This window comes from Gasterosteus aculeatus, chromosome 17 (genome assembly GCF_964276395.1).
Source record: "Gasterosteus aculeatus chromosome 17, fGasAcu3.hap1.1, whole genome shotgun sequence".
NCBI classification, from domain to species: Eukaryota; Metazoa; Chordata; class Actinopteri; order Perciformes; family Gasterosteidae; genus Gasterosteus; species Gasterosteus aculeatus.
The window spans coordinates 17,394,919-17,420,819 of record NC_135705.1 but is presented as its reverse complement, the minus strand read 5'-3'; the positions used below and the strand labels follow the sequence as shown (position 1 = coordinate 17,420,819).

At 44.6% G+C, this 25,901-nt stretch overlaps 2 protein-coding genes across 4 annotated transcripts; one reads left to right on the top strand and one right to left on the bottom strand.

Moving 5' to 3' along the window:
* Positions 1 to 13: 13 nt before the first annotated feature.
* zhx3a (zinc fingers and homeoboxes 3a) lies at positions 14 to 12,662 on the top strand. 3 transcript variants are annotated; one of them, XM_040204934.2, is made up of 3 exons: positions 14 to 196; positions 7,722 to 10,623; positions 11,159 to 12,662. In XM_040204934.2, exons 2-3 carry the CDS (start codon positions 7,919 to 7,921, stop codon positions 11,190 to 11,192), a joined length of 2,739 nt encoding a protein of 912 aa, XP_040060868.2. In that variant the 5' UTR covers positions 14 to 196; positions 7,722 to 7,918; the 3' UTR covers positions 11,193 to 12,662. The 3 variants fall into 3 exon arrangements, with proteins under 3 accessions (XP_040060868.2, XP_040060865.2, XP_040060866.2); XM_040204931.2 differs by having other exon boundaries at positions 99 to 383; XM_040204932.2 differs by lacking the exon at positions 14 to 196 and adding an exon at positions 616 to 1,051.
* Positions 12,663 to 13,112: 450 nt separating this feature from the next.
* Positions 13,113 to 23,157, bottom strand: top1a (DNA topoisomerase Ia). The gene is made up of 21 exons (XM_040204936.2): positions 22,975 to 23,157; positions 22,489 to 22,513; positions 20,102 to 20,186; positions 19,877 to 19,979; positions 19,235 to 19,281; positions 19,032 to 19,124; positions 18,848 to 18,920; positions 18,589 to 18,668; positions 18,354 to 18,469; positions 18,147 to 18,268; positions 17,912 to 18,034; positions 17,564 to 17,751; positions 17,312 to 17,456; positions 16,907 to 17,050; positions 16,604 to 16,789; positions 16,454 to 16,522; positions 15,539 to 15,653; positions 15,223 to 15,350; positions 14,823 to 14,917; positions 14,589 to 14,738; positions 13,113 to 14,436 (listed from the first exon to the last, which is right to left on the bottom strand). The coding sequence occupies exons 1-21, from the start codon at positions 22,987 to 22,989 to the stop codon at positions 14,334 to 14,336; spliced, it is 2,205 nt and encodes a 734-aa protein (XP_040060870.1). The 5' UTR covers positions 22,990 to 23,157; the 3' UTR covers positions 13,113 to 14,333.
* Between the last annotated feature and the right edge of the window lie 2,744 nt (positions 23,158 to 25,901).

The window sequence follows — 25,901 nt, the reverse complement described above, 5'->3', positions numbered from 1 at the left end:
TCCCCATCTCATCCCCGCCCCTCTCCAAAATTTTAGATGAAAGGGCTTCTGGATTTTGGATGACGCTCCGAATCACGTGTTCATAGGAAATAGGCTACACTCGCTATAATTTTTTTTTTTTTGGAGCTGCCTCGTCCTGCACCGCCGACCATAGTTGTTTTGCCGTCTCCATACAGTGTGGCTGAGGGGTGGAAAGGTAACGTACTGTAATGTACCTCGCCGTGGTCACTGAAGGGTTCACGCCAGTTCACCGGGTTCACTTGAGGAGAGCTCCGACCCGCCGCTCGACTCCGCTTCTCCTCCAAACGCAACGATCGGAGCTAATCCAATATTATTCATTGATATATTAATGTTGGATTCCATTTCTCCCAGCGGCTGCCGAGGTAAGGACACATCTACTCCCCCCCCCCCCCCCAGAACGCGAGTGCCTCTCTTCCTTTCGGCGAGCTGCGATCTCCCAAAGTTGTTTACTGAAATTACGCCTCGCCACTGAATATTGAATTTTCATCTGCTGCTGTAGTCAAGGCAGTTTATATGAAGTCGCCAATGTATAAAATGGCGACAGGAGGTGGAGGAGGAGGGGGGGGGGGGTGGGTGGTGTAGGATTTTTTTTTTGGAGGGGGGGGGTATTCATTAAGGTTATAGAGTGGCACATCGGCGTTGGCAAGTCGGCTGCGAGGCGCCGCGTTGCCCCGCAGCCTCGCGGATGGAGCGAAACGGGTTAATTCGCCAGTTTGTTGCTGTTTACGAGCGCGGATCCTCCGCGCGGCCGAATGCGCGCTCCTCCTGGCGCTATACAATGTGGCGTATCTGCTTTATTCTATTGCACAACGCGCTGTAATTTCCCCTCTCCGCCGGGCTGCGTTGCGTGCGCGCGTGTTTCACAGTTGTGAAAGACTTGCGAAGCCAGCGCTGCGGCAGACTTCACGGGGACCCGCGCGGGAAGAAGCCTGCGAGTCCGTAGATGTTTCAAACTGCACGCCAAGTATCCATTTTCTCATCCATTGATCGCTCACTCGGTGCGCATTTCTGCCACTTGCCGAGCTGAAAGGTAGGCCTGTGTTTCTGTGCATGGGACTCTCTTTTTTTTCTTCCCTTTCATTTCCTCCTCTTCCCCCTGTCAACATGTGCCGCTGCCCTACGCGCACACAAACGCACGCACGCACGCAGAAACATATAGCCTACACGGTACAGTAAAAAAAAAAAAAAAAAGCTAATTTCCTGAGCACGCAGATTTTTTTTGCACACTGTGGATTATGAGTTTCGGTGAAGCAGCATATTAAAAAATACCGGTTAGTCACGTTTTCTTTCTGTGCATAAATATTGTGCCAGCTTTGAATGCCATGTGTCTCCCTTAAGGGGAGGGACCTCTGTGCTGACTAATGTTGCCTCTGACGATGTGAGTCCAGCGTCCCTGACACGAGAGTCAACCCCATAATACTCAAGCAAACATGAAGAATTGGTCCTTCTGATGGATTTATTTCAATCATTTCAACGCTTGTCACATGTTCTGTGCATCATGGAAATGACTGTACGAGCCCATGTTCTCTAGAGAGAGAGAGAGTAAGTATTTGGACTGTGGCGAGTGACCGTTGAAGATAGTTCATTTTTCAGGCGTGTGTGATGACCGGATAAACAAAGGTAAAAGCGCCCTCGCTGTGCCGATCCGGCAGATCGGGTTCAGCTCGGCCCGGTGAGTGCAGAGTGTGTGTGTGTGTGTGGAGGATTTCACTCCAGCAGGACGCCTACACTGGGGGAATGTCAATTCCCTTTGTGGATCCCTGGGAACGGTCTTCCGTCTCCCTTCTTGGAACTGCTCTAATGAGGCCAGGCATATTGCCTTTCATCCCTCACTCCCTGCAATTAGGCACAGCTCACAGTTTTCATTATGGCCACAGCGGAGTGTTTGTATACACAGACACAATGTAGTGGGCCAAGACGGCCCACTCCCCTCATCCAAACAGCGCCTCCGCTCACGCCACCCCTCGTGTACCTGGGATGCCGTACTTTTCTAGATTTGGTGTTCCGATTTTCTAAAAAACACTGTGGATGTTTTCGAGTGCCTCCCACAGCTCAAAACAAACCCCTTGCCAGAGGATACAAAGGAAGGTCATATGGTCGTGATTTGCAGATTTAGTTTACATGGAGTTTATAACATTCCTGGAGTTCGAGAGAGGAAAATCAACCTAATCTAAGGCGGGCCTGGTCTATGGCACAGGCGTTTTCACGCAAAACAAGCATTCGTTTACAGCGGCCTACCTCACGATCCTCGCGCGAAACCCGCAATGTCTAACTCTCCGGTTTTCACCAACAGAAAGGACAGCGTTTGATACAGGTCGGCTCTTATTTTGGGTCTTTCATCCTTTCCGGTGTTGCTTTTGTCGTATGCGATCCAATGCCGCATCGAAGCCCGGACCACTCAAAAGCCTCACTAAACCAGCTTGTTTGCACAGTTACAGCCAAAAGAAACGCCCGGGCACGGAGAGGGTGGGTGGTAGGAGGTTTGGGCTTGGAGGGGTAGGGGGAGGGGGGGGGGGGGGGGGTACGGGCTAGTGGGAAAAGAGCCGCCTTTCACTTTCTCGGTCCCATGAAATAAAGGTTCGGTCAGCGGGAGCTGGCATTTGCCGGGCTTTGGCAGTTAAAGGGGGATGTGATGTCAGCCATTTTAGGATGGACAGTATAATGTGCGGTACGCCGCCATCTTTCTTCCTTTTCTTTATAAGTTGCCAAATGAATGCCTGTAGTCTTGGCTACAGAACTGAAGAAGTTATTCATCAAAAGTGATTAAAAAAGGGTGTATGACTGCAATTCTCTTTTTTCTCCTTTGCGCGCCACGGTTTATTTGTTTGTCATTCATCTGGCCCACGCAGGAGGGTTGGGACAACAATGCAAGATTTTAACATTTAAGCGTTCCCCCCCTAACGCAAAAGCACGCCACGAGGATGCTCAGGCAGGCAGAATGCAGCAGGTATGTAGTGTGACGCCCCCGCCCGCCGCCCACCGCCGACCGATTCACCGAGACAATAACAAGGACTTTTAACGGACGCATGTGGGATTTATCAGCCGCGGAAATAAAAGTACAGCATTTTTGTAAACCGGGGATTTTGTGTCGCTACAACCTGGTTGAGGGGAGGGAAAAAAAAAAGAAGTCCATTCATTGTTTCGGACCCCACCCAATGTTTTTTGAAAGAGACTTGACCCGTGAATGGATTTTTCAAAGGTGGCTGAGCAGAGCATGTAGATTAAGTTTTGTCCTCCACCGGACGCAGTCCAGGGAATTCCACAGGCGTGTGTGTGTGTGTGTGTGCGTGTGTGTGTGTGTGTGCGCGTGTGTGTCTTGAGGTTGGTGGGTGTGGGCAAGTGATTCTGCTGTGTGTGTGTGTGTGTGGCGTGGTGGGCAAGGGGAAGAGAGGGGTTGCCATGGCGATGTTAACACATGAGTGGCACCACCGACCGGTCTCCCAGTAGACGAGGGTGCAGTCATGGAGGTGAGGGGTGTGTGTGTGTGTGTGTGTGTGTGTGTGTGAGGAGGAGGACAAGGACGCAATGACTGACAACACCTGCATCACAAGCACTCACACACTAATAAGCACACACGCACGCACACATTAAGATTTAAGAAGACGAGCCCCGGGTGGAGGCGGGTGACTACAAACTGAAGGCACGCCATGTCTTCAGCTGGACAAGTGGGGGGGACGTGTGCTTTGTTCGCACTGTGCTGAGGATCCTGATGAGTCTGAATTGTTTTTCAGCACACGTAACACAAGAGCCTGACACTTATTCATGCCGGCAGGCGTACAGTGCCGTTTACGCCCCAAAGATGTCCCCAAACTGAAACCCGTGCACCCTTACTGTCAACGAAAAGCCCACATCAGTCCACCGGCACGATGGACACCGGAGGAAACACACACACGCTAGAAATGAAATAATCACCATTCGACAGTCAGCCGTCTAAAATCTGCCGCCGCGGAATCACGTTTCCCTCATAAACGAGGCGCCATTGTTCCCAAATCTCATCTCCGTGCAAGACAGTAATTGCTCCCTTTCTCTGGCTTATATTTGGGTGTCCAGATGATCCACTCACACGACTTTAATCTATTTAATGGACATTTGGTAGAAAATGTTCCCGCTGAACAGATTTTTTGTTTTTTTTGTTTTATCTTTCAAATGTCTCTGTCAGGAGTCGTCCCCCCTCCCCCCCCCCCCCCCTCCTCAAACTGCCCCAATCCCCAGCGGACGGCAGGTCATTTTTTTCCCACTGATTTTTGAAGTGCGCTCTCAAGACAGCCGCGGATCACTGTCAAAACAAATTACACGCACAACAAATATTGTCACAAAGTAAGAGAATTTATGCGCGTTTTTTCTCTCTCTCTCTCTTCGGTTGTCGCATCAAGAGACTTCTTGCCTGTTATTCATTTCAAAGGGAAAGATTTTCAGAACGGTGCCGGTGCTAAGTGTTGCAGAGGTGAGGAGGGAGTGTGTGTGTGTGTGTGTGTTTACGAGGTGTCAGCGGGGAGGAATATTAAAACAGTTGAGCCTGTCATCATCATCCTCTCACTTCACACCCAAACGTCTGAGTTTTTGTCCTCCTTCTTCCTCCCAAATTCTCATTCATGTGACAGGTGGCACAACAAAATCACCAATCCCCGTTTAATGCCCGCTGTAGGTAATCCAACAATCTGGGAGTGGTTGAATCAGTGAACTGTTTTGAATTCAATTTAAATGTTTAGCAACCGCTTTCGCAGCCTCGCCTCCCTTTCCGCTGGCAGCCCCTCATTGTAGATTGGGCATGTTGTTCAGGTTGTAATATTGTAATTACTGCAGCAGTTTATGGGGTGATGAAAGGGAATACACGCTGCTTTCTTTCAATTGGTTTGCTGAAATGGGAGCAACACACTCAGCTGTTGCCGAGTGCGTTGCCGTGTAAAAGTGTAAAGGCTATAATTATTAATGAGATGTAAATATAATATTGTCATGGAAATGACAATGAAAATGTGTAAGAGCGCATAAGGGAGGGCCTCCTGTAAATCTTAAAGCTGCTATTAAATGAGGCGGAGCGTATAAAATCCCATCAGAATTTAAACTAGCTTAATCCTGTTTGTTTGGAAACGCTTGTTGTTGTTTTTTTTTTAAGTTGCACGGGTCAGACGTGGTGGTATTTGGCCGAACGAGGCCCCTCTGCTGGCTGCCCAGAAAGCACATCTGAGGGCGCTGCCACTTTCGCTCCCGTCACATTCGACTCCCCGCGTCCGCTGAGACGAAAAGGAGTCTCCCCCCCCCTCGCGCTGCGCCGCGGACGCCGGTGCGAGGACACACGACACGCTTGGGACAGTGATTGTCGGAGCGTTGTCTGAAACACAAGGCCCGGCTTTTCACAGGCGACCATCCAATGGCTGCCGGACTGGGAAGCCCTCGTCTGATTGGCTGCCTCTCGCCCGCCAGATAGAGCAGCCCGTTCCTTTGATAGGTGACCTGATTCTCTATGTCTCTACTTTTTGGCTCCTCGCGTCCCGTCCCGTCCCCTCCGGAGGGGAGGGCAGGGGGGGGGGGCTTTTTACAGCGCTTTACTTTCATAAAAGTCTTGGCGTGCTGTCACAAACTAAATCCACCTCCTCAGCTAAACTGAGCCAACACCGATTTGTTCTATAGCATAATGACTTCCCTCGCGCAGATGTTTCAGATGTGCATCACCACGTGTCTTGCGTTGCGTGAAAGCCGCCCTCTAAATCCCTCGTCCAGTGGTACAAACTCAATGAACGGCGTGTCCTTAACAGGGGTTAATCGAGTGCGCCGTCAGAGGATATCATGACCTCTCTGGCGGCAAAACATACAGCACATGCCTGCGTTTGGATGCAGTGAACTGGGATTACTGCATAAGATGCTGGTGACCTACTTTTCGTTGTCGTTTTGTTTTAGTTTAAGGTTTTTTTCTGTCAGAAAGCAACAGCCGTCGGTGGAAGAGGTGAACACAAGGACTCTTTGTGGGATCAGCGTGTACTGTTGGCAAGTCATTTGGGGTTTTTAATTCTGGAACAGGTTCATCTTTTATTTAACCGTTCCTAACGAGCCATGGTGAACGCGCACGTGGATGCGCTAAAACAACGGTCTGTGAAAGCGCCAGATAATATGTTTTGAAAAGTATGAGAAAATGGATTTATTTGAAACGACTTTGACCAGACAAACCACGGTACGAGATATTGAGGTGCACTGGATTTAAACGGAAACCGGTGGAACTGGTGCAGCTGATGCTGTTTTCCCCAGAATGATACCAGTGGAGAATGTAAAGCTTGAGTGATATGAATAGATGATAACAGGATGAGACGAGTTTTCAGCTGCATGTGTGTGTGTGTGTGTGCGCGCTGTGTGTGTGTGTGTGTTTGTCAAAGGTTAGCGCAGAGTGCAGCACTACTTGTCCACTTAGATATTTTTCTCATCATTTGTTTGACATGTTTCATACTTTCCTGTGTTAAAATTAATTCAACCCCCCCCCACCCCCCCTCCAACTGTATTGTTAATGAATCTCTTGCTGTAGTGCATCCATTTCTTCTTCTTCTTCTCCTTGTTAAATATTTGTGGCAGGCTTTTCCCCACATAATGTGGAGAAGTAAGAGGCGACATGTTCCGAGAGTGCAGAGGCTGTATTCATCCCCATGACTGGAGCTTTATAGGAAGGGAAAGCCTGTGGATGTGGTTTACTAATGGATGTGTGCATCCAGTGATCCGGGGGTTGTGTTCGTATGCACGCATGCGAGGCCATGGCGCTTCTTGAACACGTGAAGGGTAAAATCTTTTTGAGCCTGCCAGTTCAATTGGTTTGTAGTAACCTTCTCAGACCTTTATGAGAATGTTCCTGGCCTTTAATTGTACTGTTTTTGTCTGACTGCTGGGACAGACACACACACGCACACACATGCGTCACTCGATTCTCTCTTTGACACATCATTGTTCCGGGAAGGTACACTGTAAAGTCCAATGTGAAACATATGGCTCTCATCCAGGTGTGCCAGTAAAGGGAAGTCATGTAACTGTTTACAGTATCAAATCAAAGACAAACAAGACATCACAACCCCATGTGGCAATTTTTGTTAATACAGTATATGATACAAAATAATTTCTCCCTTTTTTAAGAAAAAATAAATAAATAAATGATACCTGTACTGGTAAGACAAGTTTAGCAAATATGTTTGTAGACGAACAGATACCTGTTTGCATATTTCTGCATATTGGTGGTTGTTGCAGACAATGCGGGACAGCTGGTAAGGTTAGATTTATCCGGCACATCAGTTGTGCGCGGCGAAGTGCATCCCACTCAATAGTTGCAAAATCTCCAAAGTCGTCTCTGGGTGATATTTTTTTTTACTGATTTTTTTCTTTACTGGATCGAGGCAGGTGGCATCTGGCAACTAACAACACTGATTCCAACATAACAACGCATTTATGTGATGCACCGAAACATTTTAGTTTCGGTGCAAAAATAATAATCATTATTATTATTACTTAAAATAATTCTGTGTACTTGTGCCATCACTAATAGAAGGGTCCAAAATATATAACAACAGAAAATGTTGCTCTTACTTGGTATACATTCTATATAAATGTTCTACCCATACACTAGATAACTGTATTAATTTCTACAATCTACTTCTATTTCTTTCTGTAACGACTGAATTAAAGAGGGTGAGAGTCACATGTCTCTCTCTCTTTTTACTCTTTCCTCACAGGTTCCCTGGGAGCTGTTAATGTTATCCATGTGACTGGAGTCCTGATGTGGCAGAGAGCATGAAGCAACACTGTGATATCATAGTGGCTGGTCCATGACACTAAACTCCATTCACCCCTCTCCACTCTCCACCCGCCCTCTGTCCTCATCACACCAAACAAGCAATCACTCAATCTCCCATCTACACCAAGCTGCACAATGGCCAGCAAGAGGAAATCCACAGTACCCTGCATGATACCATCCAAATCCAAACATGTTCGTGAGGAAATCATACTGGGCTCGCTCCCAGAACTCCTACCAACGATCCCAGAAGACAGCATACTCAGCATCTCCGGAGAAGAGTCCGGCCATTTCTCTCAGAGATCCTCCAAATCCGATTGTGGCAGCGAGGCGCAGAAAGGAGGTACATACAGCTGTCCAAAGTGCCGTTTTGAGTCCAGAGATCTAAACTACTTTTTGGACCACATGCACAATTGTCACTTAGACTTCAGGGCTCAGCCCACTTTCTACTGCCTGAACTGCGGAATGTCGGTTGTCCGCTTTGAGGCTCTGGCTCTGCATAACGCTAATGCCCATTCTAAGATAATGGCGGGGTTGGTCATTGCCTCCCTTTGTGTCAACACGAGGGATGGAGTAACAACAGTGGAGCAAAGCCTCTTCACAGACAGTGGAGAAGTCTACAAAGAATCTGGGATCTCCCTCACCAAAACACCGATTGCAAAGATGATGAAAGCCAAGGGGGAACACAAAAAGATTGTGGTTTCGCACACCGTGGAGGTAAGGAAGATAGACACCGCAAAGGATGTAGACCCCAGCGTGCTGACAAATGTGCCTGAACTCCAAAACGGGGCTCTCCGTCTTTCTGGCGCCCCGGCTATGCCCAGGACCACTGTCGCTCAAGTGACTAAAACCACAGTGTCCAACCAAGTCTTTCACCAGCACACTCCCTCCCTTTACTCTCCCCCCTCCTCTGGTTCCAATAAAGACCTTCCAAAAGTGATGATCCCTCTCAGCAGCATCCCCACCTATGATGCCGCTATGGATACCAGCAGTTTTCTCAAGACATCCTTTGGCAAGTTCCCCTACCCGACCAAAGCCGAACTCTGCTACCTAACGGTAGTCTCCGAGTTCCCAGAAGAGCAGATCAAACTGTGGTTTACTGCCCAAAGGCTCAAGCAGGGCATAAGCTGGTCTCCTGAAGAGATTGAAGAAGCCAGGAGGAAGATGTTCAATACTGTGTTCCAGGGTGGAGCACCCCAAAAGCAACCTGCTACACCACGGCACGTGAATCACATTGTAACCCACCACACTGTCACTGCCCAAGGAGGCTCAAAAGGACCAAACTTCCAGATGGCCAAAGTTCCCTACGGCACTATGAAAACCAGCCCTGGCGGAGTCACGGCCACACAGACAAGCGCGTCAACAAATCCACACGTCACTAGGGTTTCATATACTACTCCAATAGTCCCCCCAAAGTTTCCATCCGTTGTTAGAACAACACAGGTACTGACCAAGAATACTCAACCCACTGTGGAGCCAGACAAGAGCAACGGCCTCGGCCTGCACATGGCTGGAAGCGGTGGTTGTGTCAGTAGCACCAGCAGCAGTCGAAGCAGCAGTAGCAGCAGTAGTTGCAGTAGTAGCAGCAGCATTAGCAGCTATTCCGGCAGCAGTAATGGTGGTGAAACGGTCCCCAGGAAACTGGTGCAGAACAGCAGCCCAACCAACAGTATCAACAGCATCGCCACTTGCTCTACCAACACAAGCAATAACGATGAGCACTGTGTTGCCAACACCAACGGGAAACCAAACGCCCAAAGCAACAGTTTACCATTCCGATTGGAAGGATCAAACGGTACCAAGAATCAAGTGAACATCGATAACACCAGCAAATCCAACTTCACCTTTAACAATCACAACAGCGGCACCATCAGTCCACAAGAGCAGGCCCACGGCGCGAAGCCTGACGACGGCCGCAACAACAATATTCACCAGACCAACAACGGCAGTATTAGCAATGAATACCCCAATACTACCTGTAATGACAATGCCCTGAACCATACCAGCAAATCCCCAATTGAAAGCACCAGCACTACTGTCATTACAAAAAGCAACTTGTCTATTTTAGATGAGGGTAAATGCAACAAGGACTTCCCCATAAAAGGTATGTCAATCTTACAGCAACTCATTAAGGAAGATGACCCGTTTGCTGTGGATAGAAGCTGCCCGGAGCTGAACATGGACCCCATCAAGATTAACTTCAAGAGGGCAAAGATGAATGAACCAGATACTACATCTGAGAATGTACATCAAAATGAAAAGTCTGAGATAACTGAGGTGTCCCCTTCCCAGGCGCCTTTTTCACCCCCCTGGGCCAACAAGACTCCCCAGCAACTGCACATCCTCCGGCAGGTTTTCTTCAACACCCGCTGGCCCAGCAGTCAGCAGTACGAGGACTTGAGTGTCCAGACTGGCCTTCTGAAGTCAGAGGTGGTGCGCTGGTTCAGCGACAGCCGGTATAGTCACAAGAATGGGCACCTGAGGTGGCTGGACACCTATCAACAACCGCCCCCCGTAACCGAGGAGGTGAAGAGCCACGGTGACGCCAGAGCCGAGACACCGAAGAACTCCGCAGCGGCCATGAGGAAACTTGTTGAGCAAGATACGAACAAGCAACTTGAAGGAGAAGCAGGACTGAACTCAGGGCAGCGGGTTCTGTGGCAGGACTCATACTCTCCGCTGCCGGGTCTGATGGGGTCCGAGGGGATCGTCGAGCGAGGCCAAGCAGGGGAGCCGGCGCATCCGGGAGTCCTGGAGGACCCCTGGTCTGACGGCGCAGAGGATCACCAGCAGCCAGTGGCCACGCAGTCCCTCATTGAACAGGCCGATGCCAATCAGGCCAGGTACTTCAGTCGAAATGCTCGAATTACAAAGTGTGATTTAAAAACGCCCTAAAGTAAGACACGCTCCTTTTTTTCGCAGTGCCTTGAGATAATTTACAAGCTTAGCGCTATTTAACAATCAAGACAACAAAGTCAGATGGAGTGATAAAAGAATGACAGCTTGTTGTTTGTGGTCGCGTCTGCGTGATGTACAGTAAAAAAAGAAGAAAGGAGAACTGTGTACAGGTGTTCATGCTGAGTAGCGTATTCAGGCAATCAAAGGTCTATGTTTAAGAAGCTATTTTTAGATAAGTTGAAGTCTGGGCCGTTGAATTATAGATCGAGAGCGCATGCTAATATATGTGAATAAATCATGACGATCGTCTTAGGTGAGATGGATTTCCAAGAGGCGAGTTTACCCGTATACCGGCGTCTTTTTACAAGGCAACGTTCCGAGAAGTGTCTCGCTCCAACGGCAACACGATAGGACATTTCATATCACATCCTGACATGCGTCTATGTTGCGTTTGCGTGTTTTTGTGTGTGTTGCTGATAGGGATCGCCTGAGGATGGAGCTGCTGGAGGTGTGATGAAGAAGCAAGCCCAATCTCAACGAAGGAACATGACGTTTAAAAGGCTGGTTTGCTCCCCTGGCTGTGGTCTACAAAGAGTGTTCATAATGACAGCAGATGTGATTGTAGCTGGACCGTTGGACTCTGACTGTAACTGTGAATACCCCCCACGCCACCCCCCCCTCCTCTTCCATCACTTCCTGCCATCGTCAAAAGAAAGAACTTCTCAGCTTTGAGTCCTGTGATGTTTAAGCCTTTCATGCTTCTTTGTGGCTGTGTGGGGAGGGTGCACAATGAGGTCAGTTTGAGGGATCAAAGAAAAGACGAGAAAAGACGCACACCGACTGGGAAACTGACTTGAATGCGGCGAGATAGGATAGAACCGAGAGATATTGTTGTTGGGTCAGAGGGAGAAATATATATATATATATATATATGATTGAAACTGCACTATAGAGGGTTTGTACCAACTGGACAAACGATGTGTCAAGGAAATGTCAATGTTGGCTTTGTGATATTTTTTACTTTTTTAGCAACCAGTACTTCAGCACTGCCTTGAATTTTACTTTTTCCGTTATTTGGTTTTTCAATTCTACTTACTCTTCTATAGTCACTGTAAGTCCAGATGCAATCAAACATGGTTTATTAAGATCTGTATAAATGTTGGTGATCACTTTGCAGTACAGCTACACGCAAGAGACTATATTCAATGCACTAATGAAGACAGCAATGCTAAAAATCACACTGCCCCACAGCGAAGGTATTGACCGCTCCGTCAAGATCAATACACTACACTGCCCTGCAAACTGAACAGAGAGAAGCCTGCCACGCTAACGTTGCCTTACTCAGCTCTGTCCATGTGTTTATATGACCTGTCTGTCCATCACCTTGCTTTCCAGCTACTGTGCTGTCCTGAAAATAAAATATAAAAAAAAAAACATGCCAGTGCATCAATGGCCACTGTTCGTCTATATCTGTGAGAAGAAAAAAAAAATCTTGTGCCGCTTTCTGTACACTTGGAGATGTTTAACTTTAAGCTGTAATTGTATCAAATATTGTTACTGGCAAAATGTTGTTTAATGCAAAATTTTTCAATTTGATCCCTAGACACTGACAGAGTGAGATATTGTGTTAGCTAGAGAGCCAAATGAGGAGATCTTTGCTCTCCTCTGAATTTTCTTGTTTATATAAACCGTCACTACATGAATCCTATTAAGCTGCATCTTTGTCAAGCTGCTAATAGCTACGAACGGTGCTATACCATCCAAAGTGAAATTGGAGGTTGATCTCCTACCAGCAGTGTATGCACTTGTGTCGAATGTTACAAATTTATTTTGGTTTGAGATAAATGGAATCTGGACTTACGGTGTTATGATCGCTTAAAAAAAAAATAAAACTTTTATGAAATGGTCTGATCATAAAGCACTGTTGTATCATCCTTTCTACACTTCTGAATCTTTACAGAATAAACTGAATACTCACCAAGAAGTAACGTCTCATTAGTGCTCAGCACCTTGCACCAGGAGTGAATGTGAATTATTCCATTGACACCTTTTAAGAGATTCAGTGAAGCGCGTGTGAAGGCGTTGGACCCGGAGGAACAGCCCCACCTGCTGCTGAGCAGCCGACAGTACGGTTTGTGCCGAGCGCTGCATTACAGGATATAATCCTATAATCACAGGATAATAATGAGTAGTCACACCACAGCTCAATTCTTAAAGTAATGTAATCTTTAAGAGTGGCTTAATCTTAAGGAGTACATCCATTACAGATATTTTGTATATAATTCTGGCAATTTAGAGAAAGTTTATTTTTTTTATATATAATATATATATATCTCACTCCCTTATTTAATTACGCCCTTCAAAAATCTAATTTAGTAAAATGTCCAAAGACCAATCCCCATTAAAAAAAAAAAGGGAATGAACACATAGCAAATGTACTTGTAGGGTTTTATTCATTTTCCAACCTACAAGGAGCATTAAACTCAAAGAAAACATGATCAAAAGCTATAACAAAAGATAAACCCAGAATAAGATGTTGACTTTACAGCTACTTACATCAATTTTCCTATAATAAAAGTGGAATAAAATAAACTGATAAAATTCACATTAAATGTATCTTTAATCTTTACACCATTTAAAAAAACCTGCCTCAAAGTGTAACAGATTGGTGAATTGTTTGGCAAAGTCGATATCCCTCACACAACCTTTTCTGGAAAGAAAACACTTCCCATTGAAGGACTTTAAATACATTATCACAAGATTATCTTCAAGTAACAGATTCGGGAGTATTTCTTTTCTGGGAACAATTGTTTAATCAGATGTAGACAGGGCTATGCAGAGATTCGGAGGATGAGTCAGACTTAAAAAAAAGAAAAGAAAAAAAGGACACAAATGATTGGTTCACATTTACACTGTAAAAGAAGTCCCTGATGGAGGCTGTAAAACAAAATATTCACATTCTGCTTGCTTAAGTAAATATTGACATGGCTGCAGTATTTTCCCCGTCGTCCGCCAAAACATCCTCTTTCATGCTTAACAATTCAACATAGTCCAGTTTAAAATATTCATCCAATCAATTCCATGGTCGAGCCCCTCATACGCACACATGCACACAACTCAAGCTTAGACTTCCATTTCCTCGAAAGGCGCGTGGGTGTAGTTAAGGAACTCCTTTGATTTAGCTTTGTCTATCAAAATATAGAATTCATCAATAATACATGGGAGGGCTAAAATACAGAGCAAGTGAACAGTGAGAATGAAATGTTACAAAGCTTTTTTGTTTTGCTGAATACAGTAGCGATAGGACCACAGGGTTCAAAGTTCAGGCAGAGTCAAGTTTTGTCCCTGAGGAGACAAAAAGGTAAAAAGGTCTTCCAATAACTTGGGCCGTGCCTTGATGGACAGATGTGGGTGTAGTTCAGCCTTGATGCCTGATCTCAGATCAGAGGTTCAGACCAACCACAACACCCTCCTGCCACTTCAGTATCGCCTCGTTATCTCGTTTTACAATGACAACGCTGTTTTCCTGCACAAACTATCTGAAATTCTTGATCAGGTCTGGCCTCCGAGCAAAATTCAGTTAAGCTAAAAACAAAGTATCCGAGAAAATAAAAATAAAAAAAGAAGTGTATCATAGTTAAAACCAAACTTGGATTTAAAATTCAAAGTCGTCGTCTGCCATGTCAATGGCCCAGGCAAACTTCTCGCGCTGGGTTTTGTTGTAGATCTTCTCCACGGGAATGCCCCACTTCTTACACCTGAATCACAAAAATCAGATCACCTTAAGTACAGCGCGCCTCATTGTGTTACACAATAATTTACCAACAACAAAATCTAGAAAGGGAAAGTCGACCGTGATGAGAAAGCAACCCAAGTTAAAACCTCGAAAAATACGAGTGCATTATCTTACCAAGCCACAGAGATGCGAGGGTCCAGATAGTTGAGCTTGGAAGTGCCGAGAGCAATCTGCTTGTTCTCCTCGCGATCAGTTGCCTGCACCTCCAGCTTCATCAGTTGCTCTTCTATCCTCTCAATCGCCTTCTTTCTGGTGTCCACGGCCCTGTGGATGACAGCGTTGGTTAATAATGAGAATAAATATTTAAAAATGGGCCATTTGTCAGTAGTTCAAACTATGGATACTTACTTTTTGGATTTTTCATCTCTCCGTACTTTGGCATCAGCCTTGGAGCTCTTTAGTTCTCGCTTTGCATCAGAGAGCTGATCCCTTTTAGCATCAATCTAAGAGGGGGGGGGGGGGGGGGGGGGGGGGGCGCTGATTAGTTATTAAGTCTTAAAAAGCTGATTCATTTCCCCTGGCTTGAAAGTGAATGAACATCGCCTACAACTAAAAATTTGTTTGATCATTTCAATCAGTTGGCATATTTTCTAGATTAAAAAAAGTGGTTCAAATGGAATGTCTGAAAATAGTCAAGTTTCCATCCTAGTTTCTCAAAGTAAGACGTAGCACATGGAGAAATTAAATGAGATACAGATGACAAGTTATCATTTTGGTGGAAAGGGAAGAATAAAAAACACATGTCAACCTTGGCCTGCAGGTTCTGCATAGACTTCTCAAATGTCTTTGGTGGAGCCCGCTGATGGTTACACAGGATGGCCACAGCCCGGTTGGCCCTGTTGTAGGACAAGATCTTTGCTGGAACGTTCTCTTCCGCTAGAAAGTGAGGGAGAGGATGAGTTTTCTGTATGCAGATTGATATATTATCCCACCTAAAAAGCCTGTTAACTTTAAGCAAACACAGATGCATGATGTTTACACCTTTTATGAATCTCCAGCTGGGATTAAATTAATTCAGCGGAAAAATGTGGTTTCAGATCCTTGTGCTGCAGGTGGAGACGTACCACTTGTGAGCTGCTTCAACTGTTGTTGCAGGGTGATTGAAGCGTTGTAGGTACGGAAGACTTTGGCCGTCAGTCCTTCCATCAGCTCCTGAAGATGCTTGTTCAGAACAGCAGTCTGGGGGAAGAAACAATCATGCAATGAAACAGGTTTCTGAGTCACTCTGCCCTGCACTACACCCTGGGCGTCTTATGGTTATCTGGCCCGACTCTCACCACAAAGACGCCAGTAGTCAACAACCGGTAAATCAGGGTTTCTCAAATCGACTGAGCGCCGTCACACCGAAAGGGGCGGAGTTTGCAGCATAAAACAAAACAGTGACACGTCTGGTGTCCGCAAAGCTGCATGACTAGAGGCAAAAGCGGTTTGTGAATTCCCGAAATGATCACATCCACCTCGAGTCGAAACAATCCAACGCAGCTCCCACAGTCATCTAAAAGTTATAGATAGAATAGGCTACTGATATTCGAAGTCTAGATGTTTAATATTCAGTAGGACGGTGCCCAACGGCTTGAACGCACACTTATTTAAAAAAAGTTCTCATTTACAGAGGCAAATTTTTATTTTTTTATTTGTGTGCATCTCACAGTACCAAAGATTCCGGCTGAAGTATTAACATATAGCATTTGATTTAACTTTAAGTTATTTTCGTCAGATTAGTGCTTTTAAAGCCGATTAGCTCACTGCCGTTGCATCCATCCTCCGGTTTTCCCTCAGGTAAACCGTTGAAAACGTTAGCCACGAGTCTCGGAAAAGCAATTGAAAAGCTCTCCATCTCGGGAGTTCCTTTAAACCGCAACTTATTGAGCTAATCCTGATCAGTTGTAGAGTCCTCTGGTATTTTAAAAACAGTCCAAAATAAAGACTAGGTACTAAACAGTAAAAAAGCATTTAAAGTTCTCCCATGTTACGCTTACATTAAGGCGATCGAACAGGTCATCATCAGGCTCCTTGTTCTCCATAAACAACTGGAGATTCTTAAATACCTAAAACAAATCAGAACACATGTAAACACTCAAGCAAAGGTGGAACTCCTCTAAACAATAAAACACTGATGCACTTCTTACCCTTTTCTCCACAGGGACTTTGTTGTAATAGCGGATGGAGTCTTTACCGAGAAAGTCAAACTCCACCACAAACTCTTGCCCGTCGTTCTCTGGATAGAGTTTGATGTGTTCAACTCTCAGCGAGCAGCAGCCCACCGTGTCCGCGGTCTCTCCTTCCTCCTTCTCATTACCCGCTCTCAGAGCCAGCTAGTGCACATCAGGACAGCTGGATTAGGGCCAGCTTACAAAGACATTACCCTCACTGTGGCTGGTGTTTAAGCACCCACTAAACCCGGCATGTCAAAAATGCATGATGCGCCTCACCTTGTCAATGAAGTAGAGAGCCACAGCCCTTTGTCTGATCCGCATCTCCTTAGACTTCCAGTCCTCGCGGTACTGGGTTCTGATACGGTCCACACATTTCTTCAGTCTGCGAGCGGTTTCATACTTCTGCCAATCCTTCTCTCCCTGCAGCCAAACAAATTAGTAACTTAGGAATTCGTTGGGGCTGCTTCAGTGTCCAGTGGCTGCTGCAGTCTTATGAAGTCAAATCAAATTAGCTTTCAGGCCCAATACAGCACGTCATGTGACATAGCTGGCCCAATTTATACAGTGGAGAAAATGTTATTGTTAACAGATTGACATTAACCAAGTTACAGATAACGCATCTTCTAGAAATAATGTGGTCATTAAACGCTTCGCAGTGCGGTACTCGGCGCCACAGCCCACCTTGATCCTTGAACTGGGGTTCAGCATGATGTATTTGATCGAGCCCTGAATGTTCTCCGTCCACGACACCAGCCAAGTGACCTTGTTGTCATGACGAACCTCTTTCCACTTAGTGCCTGGAGGAGGCTCTGGGTGCTTGGAGTCTCTGAGGAGCACATTATTAAGAACATGTCATTGTGATCCCACTTAAAACGTACGGTTCACCAGCATCAGAAGAGGGAGGGAGGAAAAAAAAAAAGAAAAGAAACTGACTTGCTGCAGTTGACGATGATGTCCTTAGGCCTGATGCGACGTTTGAGCATGCCCATCTTAGGGTGGTCTCCGCGGCCTCGGAACAGGCCTGGGGGCTCAATGCGAAAGTTAGCGATACGTTCCCGGTGGTTGTCCATGAGGCAGAAGCCGTACTGCTGTAAGAGCCGCTCATTCTCCTCCTTTATTTTCTACAAAAGAGAAGGAAACGAAAACACATAAGCGCGGTCTCACCGGCATCAGTGATGATGATAACAATCAATAAGAATCAGACAAAAAGGTCCCACGTGATTGTGGGCAGCATAGCTGGTGACCCACTGGTACCCAGTTTGATGCAGCGTAACACTTTACCAGCTTCTCGTCCTTTGACATGGCCTTCCTGGCTTCGGACTGTGCCTTGAAGTAGTCGCTCATCTCAGTAAAGTCACACTTCTTCAGGTCTGTCAACTTAGACTTTTCCTCCGCAGTCATTTCCTGCATCCACAAAAACAAAAACGCTCAAAAACAAATAATTGAAAACTTTACAAGACTCTGGTCAAGTTCTAAAATTAGTGTAAGTATATCTACAAGTGCATTTTCTTTCTACCTTCCTCCAATCTTTAAAGAAGTTTTTGCGGAAGACATCCTTTGTCGTGTACTCGTGGTCCAGCATTTTGGCAAAGAACGTGGCCACCTCTTCTGCCTCCGGGCTGAGTTTCATGTGCTTGCCTAAAAATGTTAAAAGAACGTTTATTTTGTGCCCCTCAGACACAGTATCGCATGGTTCAACAGTATGTTTGACTGACAGGCTTACCATCGTAGTAAAATTTGACATTGCTAGGGAGAGGCTCGTACGGTGGTGCAAAGACAGGACCTTTGTGTTCAAGAAACTTCCATTTGACGCCATCTGTGTATCGCTCTTCCTCCCACCTGGAATATACCAAATAATTCAATGAGGGATTAGAATATAAAAAGGAAAAAAAAGAGAACACATCTACACGTGCCCCACCAGCACTGATAGGCACGTTCAACTGGGATGAACAACTCACCATTTCCACTTCTCCTCTGGCTCCTTCTTTGCCTTCTTTTTTCCATCAGCGACAGGCCTTTTGTTTTTTGTCTTTTTGAGCTTATTATCATAAAAAAAAAGGAAGTGAAAGTTATTTTGCTTGCATGTTGGAACAAAGTCACTCGCAGCAACAGCCAAAACACATAACCCTTTGCAATTATTCAGGGCCCCCCCCCCCATCATTTTTTGAGCTTTCTACAAGTCGACGGGCCTCTGAACCCAAGTTGGCATTCGCTTACCTCCTCATCCGGTTTCCTTTTCTTGACCTTTTTGTCATTTTCAATCTTGACTTTTTTGGGCTTGAAATCAGAGCTGAAAAATAACTTGTGTTATAAGTTTATCACAGACAACTTCAAACTCGCTGTAACAGAAAGGACGGAGAACAAGATTTTGAATTGACACGGCCTTTTTTTTACGACTCACTCGTTATCATTGTCCCGTTCTCTTTTTAGAGACTTCTCAATTTTAGGAGAAGAGAAAAAATCCTCCTCTGGCTCAGACTTCACTTGTGGGGGGCTGCAAAACCCAAAAAAATACACATTCATTCAAAATCAGAAATGGGCCCATCTAGAAACACATCTGATGGTGGAGTAAAAGTAGGACGTTGATAAAACGTACAAACATACCTGGCAAAGCCGTTCTCCTTCTTGACTTTACCATCAAGGGACTTAAGCTGTAATATACAAAATTGTTAAGAACAGATGTCGTGTTAATGGCCACAGATGTAAATATTGTCATTTTGATGGTTGAATAATACACATCTTATTCTGAACTAACATTGTTTTACTTTCTGCAAAAGATATAGCTGGTTGGTTCGGAGTGGTAGAAGCTCAGGTCCAGACCTTTAAATCCGCCCACTCTAACATTTAAAAATCAACTGTAATAAGTCGATCATTCTGGACAAAATCAGGTCAAGAACCAAGAGCATCTAAACCCTTTAGCTAGAATAGATTACAGCGCTAGAATCCATTGCATGGAATTATACAGGAGTGACCAAGAATCCATCTCATCCATCATTAGTTGCCCCTGAACATCCACCATACTGGAAGAAAAATTGAATATACTTTGTACATTTAGCAAAGCCCTAGAACAAAAAGGCAGGCATGATGCATGTTATTTTCATGCGTGCGCACACACACGCCAGGTACATGTGGATTATGTGGCCGAGCCTAGTATTGCAGAATGATTCTTGATGAACCCTAAAATCTTAACATTACATGCACGACCACATGTGCATTCCTCCATGAATTAAGTGAATGGTAATTCACCTTCTTCTCCTTGTGCTTGTCCTTGTATTTGTCTGCGCTGCCATCTTTGTGCTTCATCTTTTCCTTCTCTTTGTGTTTTTTGTCAGAGAAGTCCTTGAGATCACTTCAGTTAAAATATAAAATACAAAAACGTATTATTACAGTGGTTTTACCTCCCTTGGTCGCTTTAAGCAACTATTCCAACAGAAACATATTCTTTGAAGGATCTGGAAGCACACACCATACCTGTTGCCATGCTTTAATTTCTCCCGTTCCTTATCCTTCTTGTGGTCCTTATGTTTGTGTTCCTTCTCTTTATACTTGTGAGAGTCTGAAAAGGAAAACAGCGTCACCTTCTCCAAGAGTGAACGCTATTGACAAACAACCCAACAATTGAATGAAGAAATAATATATGTGCTATAATTCTATACTGAAGTGGGAGAGAATAATAAAAGTGCACTGCTGAATAAAACATCTTCTCAACTGACTGCTAGTAAGTCGCCATTTTTTTTTAGATGTCAAGACACAGCCTTAACATGCATCACAATCTGAGTCACGCACAACGTAGATGAAAAATCTATTACACAGTATCACAGCACCACCTACAGCCCATTCAAGCCTCATTGTTTATGAGACAACATGAAACCGACCGGTTGGTCGTGTCGTGCAGAAAGTCCTCTTTCACCCTCTGAATTTGTAAACCACAGCCAGAAAACGGAATTGTCTTGAGGAAGAAATAATGGCAACTATCAAAATCGAAAGTCACAACAAACATCAAATCTCGTCGTGCATAGATGCTGCCTAGGGTACGCCGTTAGCTATTGACCTGGTCAGGAGCAGACAGTCAACATTCTTGTCTACAATGTTTCCCTCGCAAGTCAGTGCAATTCAAACCAACTGCGCGCATGTCCACTTCGGTGATCAGGTATTTATCCTAGAAGAATACATACGCCCAGAACCGACACGGAGCTTTACCTTGATAGTATCATTGTAAAACAAGTAGACTTTATCAACACGAGAGGCAACTGTGGCTAATGGAGTATAGGATGCGCTGGGAACCGCCGGGTTGGCGGTTTGAACCTCCGACTGCTCCATGTCAAAGTGTCCCTGAGCAAGACACCCAACTGCTAAATGCTCCCCGGGCGCCTTCACGGCAGCCCACTGGCTTAAATGCAGAGAACAATTTTCTGCATGTGCTTGGAAATAAAAATGCCTTTTTCTTTCTCCACTATTTGAACGTGGCAGACTTTTTGCAGTCTCTCAGAATTAAAGCAACTCACTGACACAACTTCAATGAATAGGATGAATGGGCTTTGCACAGTTAACATTATGCACAAAAAGACAAACGTATAGAACATCTGACGGATTTAATTGACTAGCAGACAATGTTATTTGTGCTAAACATACATTTATGCATAAACTATCGCTTCTGTTGATGAAATGGTTAAGCGCTAGAAATGTTCATCCTTGGAGATTTAAGAGACGCTTTAAAAAGCCACAAATGATAGTTATTGTTAGAAAGTCTATTTTAGCTGGAATGAATATCACTGGCAAATGCAGCGAAGCTATGGTTTATGTCTCAGTCATTTGTTACCTCATCACTGATGAATGAAATCCAACTAAGTGGACTGCTACCGCTGTGTAGATTATTTTAACACAGATGCATAAATAAGTAACTTTGATCAATAACCCAAGCATGGCTGCTAGTCATTTATACAGACAGCTGTGTCCTTTGAGTGAACCAGTGCTAATTACAGTATAACATAGGGCAAAGTTAGTCCTTCTCAACTGGACTTTTAATAAAAACAAACTGCTTACATGGTATTATAAGTCACTTAGGATAAAAGCGTCAGCTAAATGTAATATATGGATGGATGTGGTTGATTCAAGCCGTCCTGACCTATAACAGATATTCTAATAACAGGACATATTCCCAAAAATAATTTATACTAATAATTATTTACTAGTCGGGATCCTCAAATAAACAAATACGTCATTAGAACTTGTGTGATGACGACCTAAGAGTTGTTGACATGACGTGTTGCCATTTGAAATGTGGTTCCAACTTAAAACGGTGTTCACCCTCTCCTTCCATGAGGGAATGAGCGTTCCCTGTAGCCGTGATACAAATAACCCAACCCGTATGAACGCGTTGATCATCATGCATTATAAAACAAGACTTCTTTGCCACTACGGGAGATCTCGGCGAAGCAGCGTGCCTTCGCAGTGCTCCTGCTCTTTACAGCCAGGGTTCAGCTTGCAGCAGTCAGGCCGCTACACTGAAAAAGAAAATGGCGCAGAGACTAAGTCCTCAACCCCCAAACCCTCACTTTCAGGTGTGAAATACGATATTAAAAGCCAACCGCAAAGAAATTCCAATACGATAAACTGATAAAACACCTCAAGGTGTGTACCAATGTGGATTCAAATCGGGAAAATGCGGGTCGGAAAAGCTTTTATTGGACCTCCCTTTTGAACAATAGGCGCTTGAGAGTGAGACAGAGGACTTAGTCTCTGGACGCCATTTCTGTCCTCTACAGAGAACTAGCGTAACGTTACAGTTGAGCAGGGAAGACAGCTCAGAATTTGAGGAGAAACACCTTTATAGCCGGCTGGCTTTATGTCACACTTACCATTGAAACGAGGGCCACAGTCGATCTGAAAAATCCGAAACAGATTGATGTTAAATATAGTAGTGGCTAACTAGCCGGCTAACTAACTTTGAACTTGCTGGAAAGCTACGGGAGTTTGTTAGCTAGCATGCTAGCTCGGCTAGCTAGGTGCGCTGGCTGATAATGTGGTCCAGCGGCTGACACTGAAGCCGCTACGGCTAACGTTGGCTACGGCTAACGCCGAATTAAATGTGGCGTTACCCCAGGTTGCCCCGGGAGTTATTGAGCAGCTACTCAAACCCGAATGCTGACTAAACAGCCCCGCTCTGTCACACCACAAAGGGGAACATTGTGAGACGTGTCAAAAAGCTTTTAACAACAAAATGAGTCGGCGTCACGTTACAAACACACTCGGCTAACGCGCGCTAGCAGCCACTATCTACTGTTAGCCAAGTTATCTTGTCAAACCAAGCGAATACAACGGTGCGTGGCCACAGATGTTATTACCTGATCCCCACTCATTTCCTTCGTGCGTTTGATTTTGAAAAATCACGAACGAGTAACGTGTAGGGTTACCACAGACCGGCGAGGGGATCCAGGCAGAATGAAGAAAAGACAGTTGTGTAATAGATTTTAAGTCCCGATTGTGCACTGATGCGCATGCGCAGACATTTAAATGGTGGAGCAGTGTGGCTCCTCCTTTTGGTAAAACGTGTTGCTCATTTAAGGCCCACGATGGTTACACACAGTCATTCTGGGTTGAGGCACACATGTTTTAGGAGCAGAAGCCGCTCTTGGTTTTTTGTACACATGAACATTCGTATCATCATGCCCAAATAGGCCTGTCCCTTCAGATACTGTATATTCATACTCATATGTCATTAAGTTATTATGCATGTTTTATTGTATTATGTTTAGTGCGTAACAAACAGCAGTTGTATTGCCCTCCACAACATTAGGAGCCAACAGGCTGATGACAAACTCTTGGAGAAAGCTCTCACTGAGGGAATTGAAATGTAAAGCTATGGTTTAGGATAAGAAGACAACTTTTGTCTTATGCTAAGAAAATGTGTAGTGTTTAAATGGTTGACAGATGACCAAAATTATTTTTCACCTCAGGTGTAATGATAATAATGTACATAATTGTGTGATGTGGTGGGCCTGAAAATATACTAGTGATAAGAAAATGATATTTAAAGTATCCATCAGTTAGGATGTTCATAGCAAGCTTGCATCATGTCCACAAGAGGGCACTGTAGTCCATGATGATACCTCATAGGGTTCACCTGTCCTCACAGAACCTTCTAAGCTACCCCGTCTAGACGCTTGAGTTTAGCGTGAACATATTTTTGTAGATGTAGTAGATAAAAGAGATTGAATTTCATCACTCATCACGAGTGTTTTCCTCTACCGTATTGTTTCAAGTTAGGCAACGTACAAAATATACACTGCATCCGGAAAGTATTCTCAGCGCTTCACTTTTTCCACATTTTTTTATGTTACACCCTTATTCCAAAATGAATTAAATTCATTATTGTCCTCAACATTCTACACACAACAACCCATAATGACAAATTGAAAACTGTTTTTCGGAAATTTTTGCAAATCTTTTAAAAATAAAGAACGAAAACATAACATGTACATAAGTATTCACAGCCTTTGATCAATACTTTGTTGAAGCACCTTTGGCAGCAATTACAGCCTCAAGTCTTCTTGGGTATGATTCTACAAGAGGGGCACACCTATTTCTGGGCAGTTTCTCCCAGTCTTCTTTGCCGAACCTCTCAAGTTCCATCAGGTTGGATGGGGAGCGTCGGTGCACAGCCATTTTCAGATCTCTCCAGAGATGTTCAATCGGGTTCAAGTCAGGGCTCTGGCTGGGCCACTCAAGGACTTTCACAGAGTTGTCCCGAAGCCACTCCTTTGTTATCTTGGCTGTGTGCTTCGGGTCGTTGTCCTGTTGGAAGATGAACCGTTGCCCCAGTCTGAGGTCCAGAGCGCTTTGGAGCATGTTTTCATGGAGGATGTCTCTGTTGCTGCCCTCAATCCTGACTAGTCTCCCAGTTCCTCCCGCTGAAAAACCAGGCCGGGTGATGAGCAGTGCCTGGTTCCTCCAGACATGACGCTTGGCATTCAGGCCAAAGATTTCAATCTTTCCTGGTCACCTCCCTGACTAAGGCCCTTCTCCCCCGATTGCTCAGTCTGGCTGGGCGGCCAACTCTAGGAAGAGTCCTGGTGGTTCCAAACTTCTCCCATTTCCGGATGATGGAGGCCACTGTGCTCATTGGGACTTTCAATGCTGCAGAAATCTTTCTGTACCCTTCGCCAGATCTGTGCCTCAATACAATTCTGTCTCGGAGGTCAACAGGTAATTCCTTGGCCTTTATGGCTTCTCCGGTGTCTCAAACCTTTGTCTAACTTCTCTGTTAAGGCCTTTGCCTTGGTTTTTAGACAATATTACTTTTTTTTAAATATTTGATTTAGATGAAATCCATCATAATGTATTGGTGTGGATATTCTGGTAATTTAAACTTGAGGATTGTGTTTTGCACAATTAATGCATGCCCAATTCTTTCCCCCTTTTTATTTGAATGATTAGTACAGCTAAACACATCTCCATCCCTCCTGCTGAGGCAGGTACTGATTTAAAACATGACTCAAAAATAGCCACAGCTCTATATGAAGCCTAATCAAATATCCAAATCACCTCAAGGGAATATCTTAAAATTGTGTTTTTCCCCAAAACAAATTTCCTTCTTGCTGTGCTGCATTTGTTTTCATGTTTATTTCTATTTGTTCTAATAATTTTTCATCCTATTTTAAATCCTTGATTCAAGTGTTACACTTAAAAAGAAAGTAGTTCAGGGCATTTGTGGTGTCCTGTTGAAACACGATCAGCACCTGTTGTGTGTGCAGTTATGAACAGCTTATTTAGTCTTAGTACTTTACCCGATCTAAAAGTTGTAATATCCCTTATCAATCAGTTAGATGACTTCATAAAATCCCCTCTAGAATCCGCTTGTTCATGTAAAGGATTTTGACAGACCTTTGACATCCCAGTAATGATGAGCTTATTCATTCTGAATAAACAGGTTGACTAAACATTTCTGATATCTCCAATTGTTGTCTTGCTTATAAACCTTTTGTTGGATCTATGACCCCTAACTGCTTTTCTGTGTGCGTGTCTCACCCTTATGGTGTTTTCATTAAGCCCATTTGTTAACATATCAATTTCATTCGATTTGTAAAATCAACTGATTTTTGTGAACCCCAAACCACACAAAATCATTAAACCATTAAAATAAATTTATATTTGATGTATTATTTATTTATATCTTTCTGCTTTGCTACGCCCACTCTTTTAATTCATTTCTTGCACTGGACTTTTCTAACTGTTGGGATCAATAATCACACTTTATAAGACTTTCTTTTTT